The sequence below is a fragment of the Ranitomeya imitator genome, chromosome 8, assembly GCF_032444005.1.
Source record: "Ranitomeya imitator isolate aRanImi1 chromosome 8, aRanImi1.pri, whole genome shotgun sequence".
Lineage (NCBI taxonomy): Eukaryota > Metazoa > Chordata > Amphibia > Anura > Dendrobatidae > Ranitomeya > Ranitomeya imitator.
This window is the reverse complement of record NC_091289.1, coordinates 172591793-172604311: the sequence shown is the minus strand read 5'-3', so window position 1 is coordinate 172604311 and position 12519 is coordinate 172591793. Positions and strand designations below refer to the sequence as shown.

Here is a 12519-nt window from a genome sequence, read left to right as displayed (position 1 = left end):
TGTAAAAGACGAGGGACATCACATATAAATATGAATCCTGATTCTGCAATTCTATAGTTTCTACAATGTCCTGAGATTATTACTTACTCTTGCCCAATAGCGGAAAGACAACACCAATGGGATGAGGGCAGGCTCCAGTCTGCCCACTGCTGCCAATAATTCAGTGGTAAGGCACGCTGTGTCATTTCCGGCACTCACTTTGCAAAAAAATCCACTGGGGGTGGAAAAAAAAATTTTACATTTCTGTTCAATCTATTTTATTTTTATTTTTTTTTAGTCCCTCCTACGGAACTTGAACCTGTGATCATTTGTTATATGTCATCCATTGCTGTAGTAATGCAGTAGATGGTTTAATATAAAAATTCACGATTTCTATGAAGTCCAGCCTGAGACTGGCAAAGGGGACATTTATCAACCCACGGCAGTCTGTAATTGTGCCTCTTACAGAGGCATTTAAATGGTTAAACAGCAATGACTGGAGCTGTCTCAGGTAAGTGATGGCTGTGTGACATAGCCGGCATTTGCCTTTTTTGAAGCGCAGTCTCAGCTCCTGAGCCTGCTCCATATATCCGTCCTCGGAAGTACAAGCACATCATGGGATAGGAAGGGATTAAGATGAAAACATTTTATTAGTTCTGCAATACAAAAAAATTGCTTATGAGTCCTAGTGTATGCAGTCTCCGTCCGCCCACCTGCCCAGCCTGACTAAAGGCTTCAGCTTATACTGAGCAGTGTGAGATCTTAGCAGCAGCAGGGAGGAGGGACACTGAGGGGCTGTCAATCCGACTAGGTGGAAAGACATTGAGCTAAACTTTCATATAGGAATATTCAGCTATTGTGGCATGGACTTTCAAAGTAAATGTAGCATCCATATCAGACCTAGGAATACAAGACTCAGCTTGTATTCTGATGGATTCGCTTCAAAATTGTATCTGCCTTTATCTGCCAGTGGAGAGAAAACCATAAGAAATGGTCTCATTGAATAGCTGTAGCGTTAATCACTGGGCGGATTTACACATCTGAGGTGTATTTTCAGCAGTTAAAATGACAGGCTAAACCTGATTCTGCTGCGGAAAATACACGTAACTGAATAGCAAAACAAAAAATGTTCCCACTACCATACATATATGTCTTCAGAGCACAGCATTTTGGAACCAAAAGCAAAATGATGTTAAAGTAACACTAATTAATGGTATGCATCAATCATCAGGGGCAGAAACATACCTCTTCTTGTCTTTGCAAAACACAACAGGAACCTTTGCATGGAAATCAGATTCAACTTCTACAAAGTCAGCTGGAATCAGTGAGAGGAAAAACATGACATGAGAAACGAGAATCCTGATTTACACACAGTTTAAAGGGATCATCCAGCACCTCTTACTTCCGCCCCAGGAGGCGAGAGGGCCTGTCCACGTGGCATCTATGGCAAGTCTGACGCAAGCCCGCCAGGTATCATGCACCTGTTGCACCTATTAATTATAATAGCACAAATGCATAGTATCTGTAAACTGTGCATAGTATCTGTAAACTGTGCACGAGATGGGGCAAGATAGGAGTCAATGCAACATGAGCAGCGCCTCTTACCTCCGGGTGCATAAATGCGAGATGCTGTATGACCCCTTTAAGCATAAATATAACAGTAGTCTAAAAGAATAGATCTCATATTCTCATCCTAAATAGAGCCCACAGAGATAACAAATTAGCTCAAGAAAGATAAAATGACTTACAGCAGTTTTTCAGAATATCTAGAACCTTGATTAAAACGTCTGGCTGGCTCATCTGAAACAAAAATGATTACATGTTCAGTAAAATAAGGATTTGTAACGTGACACAGGTAAACTCAGCTGTGCTGTCCCTGTCCCGCAGGGACCTTATCTGAAAGGTGCGAGTCACCTGTGCTCTAATCTCCCTGAACTTTCTAATCATGCAGGAGTTTAGACCAGGATATCAGAACCGTATCATTACATCTCACACAATGAGAAACCTGAGAGATAATGGGGGCGTGTTCTTTTTCTGCTGTGTTGCTGTCTGTTTATGATTGGGCAACGTCATACAGGGCGAAGAAGTGCACGACCCCATTGAAAACTATCTGATAACACTCATTTAGAACTTAAAAGATAAACAGCTGAGACCAGTGATTGGCAGCAGTGGACAAATGGGTATAGCACACAGAGACCAGCTGGACCACAAAAGCGGTGGGAGGAATTACCAGGTGAATACAGGTATTTTTATCACATTCTCTACTTTAAAGCTAATTTACAAAAACATCCCTTTAAGTACCTAATAAATACAAAATGTTCTGCTCTGGCTCAAAGTCTGGGCTAATAGTGTCTATGGCTGGGATTTATCCTCATCAGACAACCCCTTTAAAACTGGTCTTTATTCAATAGGGCTTCCATTCCAAAGATGAGGAATGCAATTATCTATGAACTGACATTATTTCCATTTACGATTACACATACCTTAGGTGGAAACTTTACATCTATGTTAATGTCGCTCATTTTGAATGCAAATCTAGTTAGTGAAGATCCGTACAATCTCAGCGAGCACTCTAGAAAAGAGAAGGACAGGATGCAGGAAACAGTTTTACAGATAAGTAATCAATATCTATGGAATATTTCTAAAACAAAACATTTAGGAAATTTAAAGGGGTTTTCCCGTGAACAAAGTTAATTTTAATCAACATTATAATCAATAGATCTTGGAATAGTAATAATTTCCACAATTGGATGTGATTAAATAAAATGTTCCAATGCTGAGATAATCTTATAAATGTGCCCCTGCTGTGTACTGTGTAATGGTCGTGTTCGACCATGCAGGAACATGGTCTGATCATACCACAGCTACTGGGCAAGGGAGGAAGCAAAACAGAGGATACAGACAGGACAATACGGGAGCACATCTGATTCTTTCTTTCAGGTAAAATAAGGATTTTTGTGTACTCACCGTAAAATCCTTTTCTCCGAGCCATTCATTGGGGGACACAGCTCCCACCCTATTATTAGCTTGTGCTTATTTTATAATTTAACATGCTATATTCTTATATATAATGTGACATGTTATACGCTCATATATTGTTTATTGATCTCCTACTGCTTTTCCACCGAACTGGTTAGCTGAGAGCCAGCAGGAGGGTGTATACTGCAGGGGAGGAGATAACTTTCTTTTTATCACTTAGTGTCAGCCTCCTAGTGGCAGCAGCATACACCCACGGTCTGTGTCCCCCAATGAATGGCTCGGAGAGTACACAAAAATTCCTATTTCTCCTACTCCTCATTGGGGGACACAGACCGTGGGACGTCCCAAAGCAGTCCCTGGGTGGGGAACAATATAACCAAATAACTCCGTGTACCAACTGACTATAAATGAACAACGGCTGCTTGCAGAATACGTCTGCCAAGGGCCGAATCCGCAGAAGATTGAGTGTGGACATTGTAGTGCTTCGTGAAAGTATGCAGGCTGGACCATGTTGCGGCTTTGCAAACCTGCTCTGCCGATGCCTGGTGCCGAATGGCCCAAGAAGCACCCACCGACCGAGTTGAGTGTGCCCTAATCCCCGCCAGGATAGGTCTGGTCTGCCCCTGACCCGATAAGATTCTTGAATAGCTGATCGGATCCATATGGCTATCGTGGCTTTAGAAGCGGCTAAACCCTTTCTGTGACCCTCAGGGAGCACAAAGAGGGAGTCAGATTTGCGGAAGGGGGCAGTCCTAGAAATGTACCTCCTGAGAGCCCTTACCACGTCCAAGGTGTGAAGGGCCTTTTCAACCCTATGTCTTGGCTGTGGACAGAAGGAGGGAAGAACGATATCTTCATTAAGGTGGAAGGATGAGACCACCTTGGGAAGAAAAGACAGAGATGGACGTAGGACCACTTTGTCCTGGTGGAAGGAAAGGAAGGGCGCTCCGCAGGAAAGGGCGGCCAACTCTGAGACTCGCCTGATAGAGATTACTGCCACAAGGAAAGCGACCTTCCAGGAGAGAACAATCAGCGAGACATCTTTCAGAGGTTCAAAAGGGGACTCCTGAAGAACACTCAGGACCAAATTGAGATCCCAAGTCTCTAACGGCATTCTATAGGGGGGTACTACGTGAGATACCCCCTGAACAAAAGTCCTGACTTGCAAGTTAGCAGCAATCTTACGTTGGAACAACACGGATAATGCCGAGATCTGACCCTTGAGGGAACTGAGCGCCAGACTGGAATCCAAGCTGGACTGGAGAAATTCCAGAATGGAGGGAATTGAAAAAACGAGGAGGACGACCATGAAGTCTGCGAGAAGAATGTTTTCCAGGTGCGGTGATAGATGCGAGCGCTTATCATGGTGGCAATGACTTGCTGGGAGAAACCAGCTTGAGTTAGGATCCAGGTTTCAACAGCCAAGCCGTTCAACGTAGGGCCCCTGAGCTCTGGTGGTAGATCGGCCCTTGGCAAAGCAGATCTGGTCAATCTGGTAGCCGCCAGGGAATGTTGAATACGAGTTGAACGAGCTTCGTGTACCACGCACAACGTGGCCAATCTGGGGCGACTAGGATCAAAGGAACCCCCTCCATCTTAATTTTTCGGATCACCTTCGGTAGTAAAGGAAGCGGAGCAAGCACGTACGGGAAGTGGAACCGATGCCATGGGGATATCAGTGCGTCCACCCCGATGGCCTGGGGATCCCGAGAACGTGCTATGAAATTGGGAACTTTTGCGTTCAGTCTGGACGCCATCAGATCCACGTCCAGAGTCTCCCAGCGAAGGCAAATCTGCTGGAAGACATCCGGATGGAGTTCCCACTCCCCCGAGGCGAGACCCTGACAGCTGAGAAAGTCCGCCGCCCAGTTCTCGACACCTGGAATGTGCACTGCAGAAATGGTGGAGCGGTTGTTGTCGGCCCAACTGAGAGTGTGGGAGACCTCCCGCTTCGCCGCCCTGCTGTGGGTACCCCCCTGATGGTTATGTACGCCACAGCTGTGACGTTGTCTGATTGAATTCAAATTGGGTGACCCGCGAGGAGGAAGTGGAAATGTCTCAGGGCAAATCTGATCGTTCGAATCTCCAAGATGTTTATCTGAAGGATAGACTCCCGAATCGTCCAACGCCCTGGGCAGTGTGGTGGCAAAACACCGCTCCCCAACCGAGGAGACTGGCGTCGGTAGAGAAAAGGCCTCCCCTGGTTGAGAGATGATTCCAAAGTCCACCATTTGAGCGCTTGCTTGATCCATGGGGACAGAGGACATGGCCGATCGAGGGATAAGGGACTCCTGTCCCAATTGTCCATCAGAGCCTGTTGTAAGGGGCGGAGATGCAGTTGGGCGAAAGGAACCGCTTTCATTGAAGCCACTATTTTCCCCAGGATCCTCATGGCAAACCGAATGGAATGAGGAAAGGGACAGCAAAGCGTCCGGATTCCCTCCTGAAGCGCTTGGGCCTTGGACCGAGGAAGCAGGACCAGCCCCTTGGACGTGTCCAGGATCATGCCTAGGAAGGAGATCCGTCGGGCTGGAACGGGGGAGGACTTGTCCAAGTTGATCAGCCAGCCCAGGCGTGAAAGAGTATCCAGGGTAATGCGGACGCTTGCTTCGCAGGCATGATAGACGACCTCCTGATCAAAGGTCCGTCCTAAGTATGGCAACATGACTACTCCTCGGGAGTGAAGAATGGCCATGACCGCCGCCATAACCTTTGTGAATACCCTGGGCGCGGTGGCAAGGCCGAAGGGTAAGGCCGTGAATTGAAAATGGTCCTCCTGGATGGGAAAACGCAGGAACCTTTGATGTGGCGGGAAGACTGGGATATGGAGATAAGCATTTTTGATGTCTATTGATGCTAGAAACTCTCCTCTCTCCATTGAGGAAATGACCGACCACAGGGATTCCATCTTGAAGTGACGGACCTTTACATACTTGTTTAGGAGCTTTAGATCCAAACTAGGGCGCACTGTCCCTTCGTTTTTTGGAAAAGACGAAGAGATTTGAGTAAAAACCTTTGAATCTCTCGTGTTCTGGAACCGGAACAATGACCCCGTTTCAGCGGAGAGAGACGATGGCGCGGTGAAGTGCGCGAGACTGAGCTCCTGAACTTGGGAGACGAGAGGGAAAAAACCCTGCCAGAGGGGGGGCGGAGAATTCTATTTTGTAACCAGAAGACACCAGGTCTCTGACCCATTCATCGTGGATGACGGAAAGCCAGACATGTTGAAAGAGAAGCAGGCGTCCGCCTACTTTGGTGGTGTCAACCGGAAAACTCCCTGAGTCATTGTGAAGGAAATCTGGAGGGCCTGGATCCCCTGGTTCTGGGTTGCCTAGGCTTACCTCGCCAGGACTGATTTGGCCTGTATGAGGGCCGAGGGTCTCTCTCTGTACGTGGAGATCGTTCTGATCTGGATGAGGCTGTGGAGGAGGACCAGAATGGGCTACTGCGAAAGGGCTGAAAGCGAAAATGTTGCCGACGCTGTAAAGCAGTTTTTGGCCTGTGCTGCGGGAGGAATTTGCTTTTCCCTCCTGTAGCATCGGAAATAAGCTGGTCTAATTTTTCTCCAAACAGACGTCAACTCTGAAAAGGCAGAGAAATCAAAGACTTTTTAGAAGAGGAATCAGCGCGCCACTCTCTGAGCCATAGTGCTGTCCTAGTGGTGACAGCGTTTGAGGCAGCAATTGCAGCAGTTTGCTGCATCTAAAGACGCGTACATCACATAGTCTCCAGCCATAGCGATTTGTTTGGCGAGATCCGCTGCCTCAGACAAAAGAGCCTGGTCCTGAATGAATTGTGCAAGGGAATCTGCCCAGAAAACCATTGCTTTTGCGACCCATGCCGCAGCGAAGGAAGGGGAAAGAGATGAACCTGAGGCTTCATATACTGAGCGAGCCAAGGAATCTATTTGGCGTTCTGTAGGATTTTTAATTGAAGCCCCATCAGGTACGGATAAAAGCGTTTTGGTAGCCAAACGCGATACCGGAGGATCTACTAGTGGAGGTTCCGTCCAATCTTTGACAAGATCTGCGGAAAAGCGATACTTCGTTTCCAGGGCCTTTTTTCCCGGAAAGCGCTTATCCGGTCGCTCCCTGTGTCGCCGGACTATATCTAAAAAATCCAGATGAGAGGCGAACATCCTATGGGATCGCTTGGTTCTTGTAAAAGATACCGCATGATCCGGAGCCGAATTAGGGTCATCATCAACCTTTAGCGGGTGATTGATAGCTTCAATGAGGGAATCCACAGTCGATTGAAACTCCGGAGAATCCGGGTCCAAGGATGCCTCAGACTCATACTCAGAGTCATGATCGCTGCGAACCCCTGGAGAGGGTGAGCGAGAAGTGGAGCTATCAAAGGCTGAATGGCGTGGTGAATGCTCAGGAGAGGTAGTGCGGATCTGTTTTTTGGATGTCCGTACCTCCTTCAGGTGAGAGCGGCCCCTGCTGGCCGATGATTCCCCTGTAAGGGAGGGGTCTCTTAACCCAGGTTGACGAGTGCCCCGCTCCCCAGAGGGGTCATGAAGGGATTCAATCGCTTTGGCCAATGAAGCCATGGATTGCGACAGTGACGCGGGCCACTCGGGGGGTCTAGATACACTGGGGCTCGGTAGCGGCAGAGGGCTCCTGTGCACATTGGGCATCACAGGCTGAGCAGAGAGGGGGGCTTTGAGGCCGAAGGAGAGGAGCCTGGCAGGTGGTACACGCAGTAAAAAAGGTGGTATGTACCTTTGTAGTCTTTTTAGCCCTTGACGGCGACATGATGTACCCCAATATAAGTAAAAAAACACTGCTAGTGGAAGAGATGTGGGGTAAAGCTGCAGAGAAGCACCTAGTGTCGTCTCCTTACCCAGGTCCTGTGTCCCGCAATCTTATGAGGTGGCGCTGAGTAGGGGAAGACCGGCATCCAGGAGTGCTGACACGTGCAGAAGGCGGCCGGAGCTGCTGTGCAGTGGGGGAAGATGGCTGCCGAGAGTTGGGAAGTAGTCTCGCAAGGAGCGAGAAGCGCCAGGTCTGGGGGCGGAGCCGCAAGAGTGATGTGAGCGGTGGGCGGGGCCTATCGGAATGCGGCAAGCACTAGGCCGAAGCCGGGGACTAAATTTATGGCTTCGGCCGGCGTGCACCCGCGGACCACCGTGAAAACGACCACTCCCGATGCACTTACCCCGATATGAAGGGGATGGCAGATGCCGCAGGTCAGAGCTGTGCCCGGGGTAGTTAGGAAGGTGCAGGGTTGGGGGAGCCTCTATCCACCTTCCATCATCCGCTTTTTTCAGTGTTGATGCAGTGGGGGCTGCACGGATGCCACGATGTAGGGTGCCTCAGAGCACCCGAGGGTATAACCTGGTGGGCAGGGCAAAATGTCCGGCAATAGGCCTGGCTGCAGAAGAGGATACGTGGAGGTGACACTCCAGTGCTCATCTGTTAAGGGAGGAGGGGAGATCGGTGCCCTTGAAGGGGTCCGTCGCCCCTAGAATCAGCTCAGGCAGTGGCATCCCACGTTGCAGGAGAGGATACGGAGAGGCGACACTCTCCATGCTCGCCTGTTGTTGGTTCGGGGAGATCAGAGCCTTGAAAGATTCCGTCACCCCTTCATCCGGGTAAAAAAGTTAAATAGTAAAAAATAAAAAAATAAGAGAAATTCTGGTCTGAATAGCAGACCTTGTGTGCCTCCTACGGACACTAAGCTGGAACTGGGTCTCTGGAAGCCAGCATGAGGGTGTATACTGCATGGGAGGAGCGAACTTTTTTTGTCTCAACTTAGTGTCAGCCTCCTAGTGGCAGCAGCATAACACCCATGGTTCTGTGTCCCCCAATGTGGCGAAGGAGAAAGGGAGCTTCTGTACATCCACAGAGTTAAGGTCCCTTGGTGGACAGGGCTGGTTGTTCGGCGTTAGGCCTGGCTGTAGAAGAGGATACAGAGTGCTCATCTATCGATGGTGTGGGGAGATCGGTGCCCTTTAAAAGGACCCCTCACCCTTAAGAATCAGGCCAAGCATGGCATCTCACATCTTAGGTGGGTATACGTGGAGTGGACTCCCCGCATGTTTGCATATTGGCTGAAAAAAGGATACCGTGCTTGCAGAGGATTCTGTCCAGTGGATCGCTTATCCGGACGCTCCCTGTCCGGGTGAATGGCAAATGCTCTGCGAGGGAGTTTAGTTTCCTTATGAGGGACGCTGCGTGATCTAGAGTAGAACCGAAGTCCTCGTCAATCTACAGACATTGGTTGATGATATAAATAGGCAAATCCATCCTTTTCTGAAGTTCTGGTGAGTCCAGAACCAAGGCAATATCCGATCCATATTCAGAGACTTGTTCTCAGCAAATCATTGCTGAGGGATCAGGAAATGAAACTTCCGTTTTCTAGGCGCATGTACGTTTCTAGACGCCTGTACGTTTCTAGAATACTTGCGGCCCCTGCTAGCCGACGGCTCGCATGAAGGAAAGGGACATCTATATTGGTCCTGCGAGCACTCCGAGCCACAGAGCGTTCACGGAGGGATTCAATCTCTTGTCAGAGAATCCATGGGTTGCGGTAGTGACAAAGCCCACTCAGGGAACTAGGTACTCCGGGATAAGCTGGGATCGGCGGCGGAGGGCTCCTCAGCTCACTTAGGGTGACCGACTTCGGACTGGTCATGTGCCCTTAAGACCAGGGAATACTGGTCATGTACCCTTAAGACCAGGGAATACTGGTCATGCGCCTTTAAGACCAGGAAATATTGGTTATGCTTCCCTAAGAAAAGGTATTACTGGTCATGCGCCTTTAAGACCAGAGAATACTGGTCATGTGCCTTTAAGATCAGAAAATACGGGTCATGTGCCTTTAAGACCAGGGAATACTGGTCATGTTCCTTTAAGACCAGGAATACTGGTCCTGTAACTTTATGCAGGTGTGTGTGTGTGTGTGTGTGTGTGCTGGCAGGGTGGACCAAGATGGCCACCGAAGTTGCAGAGGTGGTAAAGTCTCGCACAGAGCAAGAGGCGCCAATTTGGTGGGCAGAGCCACAAAAGCTATGTGGGCGGAGCCTCGTGACTTCCATGAATAGGCCCAAGCCGGGGCCTAAATTTCTGCAGCTGGCGTGAGCAATACCCGCCTTGCCAAGGGAAGAGATCCCTCCTGTGCCAGGGAAGAAGCGCCAGAAAAGGTTGGCGGAGCCGCCTTAGCGCGCCATAGTGCGGGCGCGGCTTCCGGAATGCGGCCTACACATCGGCTGAAGCCGGGGGCTACATTTTTGCAGCCGGCCGGAGCGTTACATCAGGGAGGTGGGCCACAGGGAAGCTGAGGCTGCCTGTCAGCATGTGAATATCCCGCTGCAGAGGCCCATCGCTGATCCACTCACCATCGGTTCGCGTCCCGGCATGGAGCTGCCGCGATGACTGGGTTTCACCGCCGAGGAAAGCGCACGCACTCTACTGTTCTGCTGCAGGTCGGGTATTGCAGCGTGGACGGTGCAGGGATAGAGGGATAAACCTCAATCCATCATCCCTTTGTTAGGGAGGTGGAGAGGAACCGTCCGCCTCCTTGTGCCATCCGCTTTCACAGTGGTGGGACAGTGGGGGCTGCTCGGAGGCCATAGAGAGGGGCCTCTGTACATTCACGGAGTTCAGCCCCCGGGTGGACAGGGCCAGTTGTCCGGCATTAGGCCTGGCTCCAGGAAAGGATACATGGAGGTGACACTCCATGTGGTCGCCTGCTGCTGGTGTGGGGAGATCGGGACCATGAAAGGAACCGTCGCCCCTGAAGTGAGCTCAGGCATGGCTTCCCACGTCACAGGAGAGGGTACGGGGAGGTATACTCCACTTGCTCGCCTGTTGATGATTCGGGGGAGATCGGAACCTTGAAAGGATCCGTCGCCCCCTTCACTCTGTTAATTAAAAAATAAAAATTTACAGAAAAGTAAAAAGTAAAATAAAAATGTTGGTGTCTGAACCAGACCCAAGTGCCTCCTACAGACACTAAGCAAGAACTGGTTAGCTGAGAGCCAGCAGGAGGGTGTATACTGCAGGGGAGGAGAGAACTTTATTTATATCACTTAGGCTTCTTTCACACTTGCGTCGGTACGGGGCCATTGCAATGCGTCGGCCCGACATATCGACGCACGTTGTGAAAATTGTGCAGAAAGTGGGCAGCGGATGCAGTTTTTCAACGCATCCGCTGCCCAGTCTATGTCCCAGGGAGGAGGGGGCGGAGTTCCGGTCGCGCATACACGGTCAGAAATGGCGGACGCGACGTACAAAAAAAGTTACATTGAACTTTTTTTTGTGACGGTCCGCCAAAACACAACGGATCCAGTGCACGATGGACGCAACGTGTGGCCATCCATCGTGATCCGTCAGCAATACAAGTCTATGGGCAAAAAACGCATCCTGCGGGCACATTTGCAGGATCCGTTTTTTGTCCAAAACGACGGATGGCGACGGATGCCACACGACACAAGTGTGAAAGTAGCCTTAGTGTCAGCCTCCTAGATTCAGCAGCATACACCCACGGTCTGTGTCCCCCAATGAGGCTTAGGAGAAACATTGCTTATAAACAGTCAGTGAAATGTTTTGCCCCACAAAAAGAATCAGCTGTGGTCCCGTGCTGTAATGTCTGTATACTCTTTTGTATATGTCTGTTCTTTTAAAACAAAAAGATCACTTCCATGTCATCTCCCAACCCAAGAGGGAAATTAAATGAAATTTTCCACCGATGGCACCATTTAAAAAATACATACCGGGCAATTTAATCTGTATAATTTTCTCCATCTCGATAACGATTTCCTGCCTAGACAGGAAGTCCTCCTGAGATATCCCATGCTCCTTTGCTGCATTCACCAAAGCCGCACCCAACGCTTCGATCTGAGCCGCTGACGGAGGTGGAAGCGAGCGCAATTCATTCTCCTCCTGCTTCTCCTGCAAATTAATTCACATTAGTAAGTAATGACATCTGTGCCCTCATACATCATGCACCTGCAAAATCCTCAAATTGAGGGTACACAAGAATGGGTTTAATGCATTGATATTAAACCCTTGTGCCATCTATCTGGCACAAGAGCCAAGTGCTGGCGTCTACTTAAGACCTTGAAACAGTGGCCTGCTGAGCGACAGGATCAATGTTCACCATACTGGGAGACAATTGCGTTTGTTGATCCACGGCTGTACAATGGTAAATAAAGGATGCAAAAAGATCTGGTCCCAACCTGAGATCTTTGATCCTTTATTTACCATTGTACAGCCGTGGATCAACAAACGCCATTGTCTCCCAGTATGGTGAACATTGATCCTGTCGCTCAGGTTGGGACCAGATCTTTTTGCAGGTTCCAGTCTGCTTTCGGATATCTGCTCTCCTTAGAGTACAATAACCACCTAATTTCTTGGCCTTAGGATGACCCTTAAGCAAATCATTCCCTTCTTATATACAGATCAGACTAAAGGTACCGTCACATTTAGCGACTCTGCAGCGAGCCAGACAACGATCCCGATCGCTGCAGCGTCGCTGTTTGGTCGCTGGAGAGCTGTCACACAGACCGCTCTCCAGCGACCAACGATGCCGGTCCCCTGGTAACCAGGGTAA

At 49.3% G+C, this 12519-nt stretch overlaps 1 protein-coding gene across 2 annotated transcripts in view; it reads right to left on the bottom strand.

Annotated features, from left to right (window-relative positions):
- The window catches only part of TUT4 (terminal uridylyl transferase 4), an 86066-nt gene that overhangs the window by 56104 nt on the left and 17443 nt on the right, over positions 1-12519 (bottom strand). For both annotated transcript variants that reach the window (XM_069737901.1, XM_069737902.1), the window contains exons 5-9: positions 11681-11858; positions 2463-2551; positions 1728-1779; positions 1225-1294; positions 88-214 (exon numbers count right to left, since the gene is read on the bottom strand). In XM_069737901.1, the coding sequence (XP_069594002.1) occupies positions 88-214; positions 1225-1294; positions 1728-1779; positions 2463-2551; positions 11681-11858 (516 nt within the window). The remainder of the gene's footprint in view (positions 1-87; positions 215-1224; positions 1295-1727; positions 1780-2462; positions 2552-11680; positions 11859-12519) is intronic.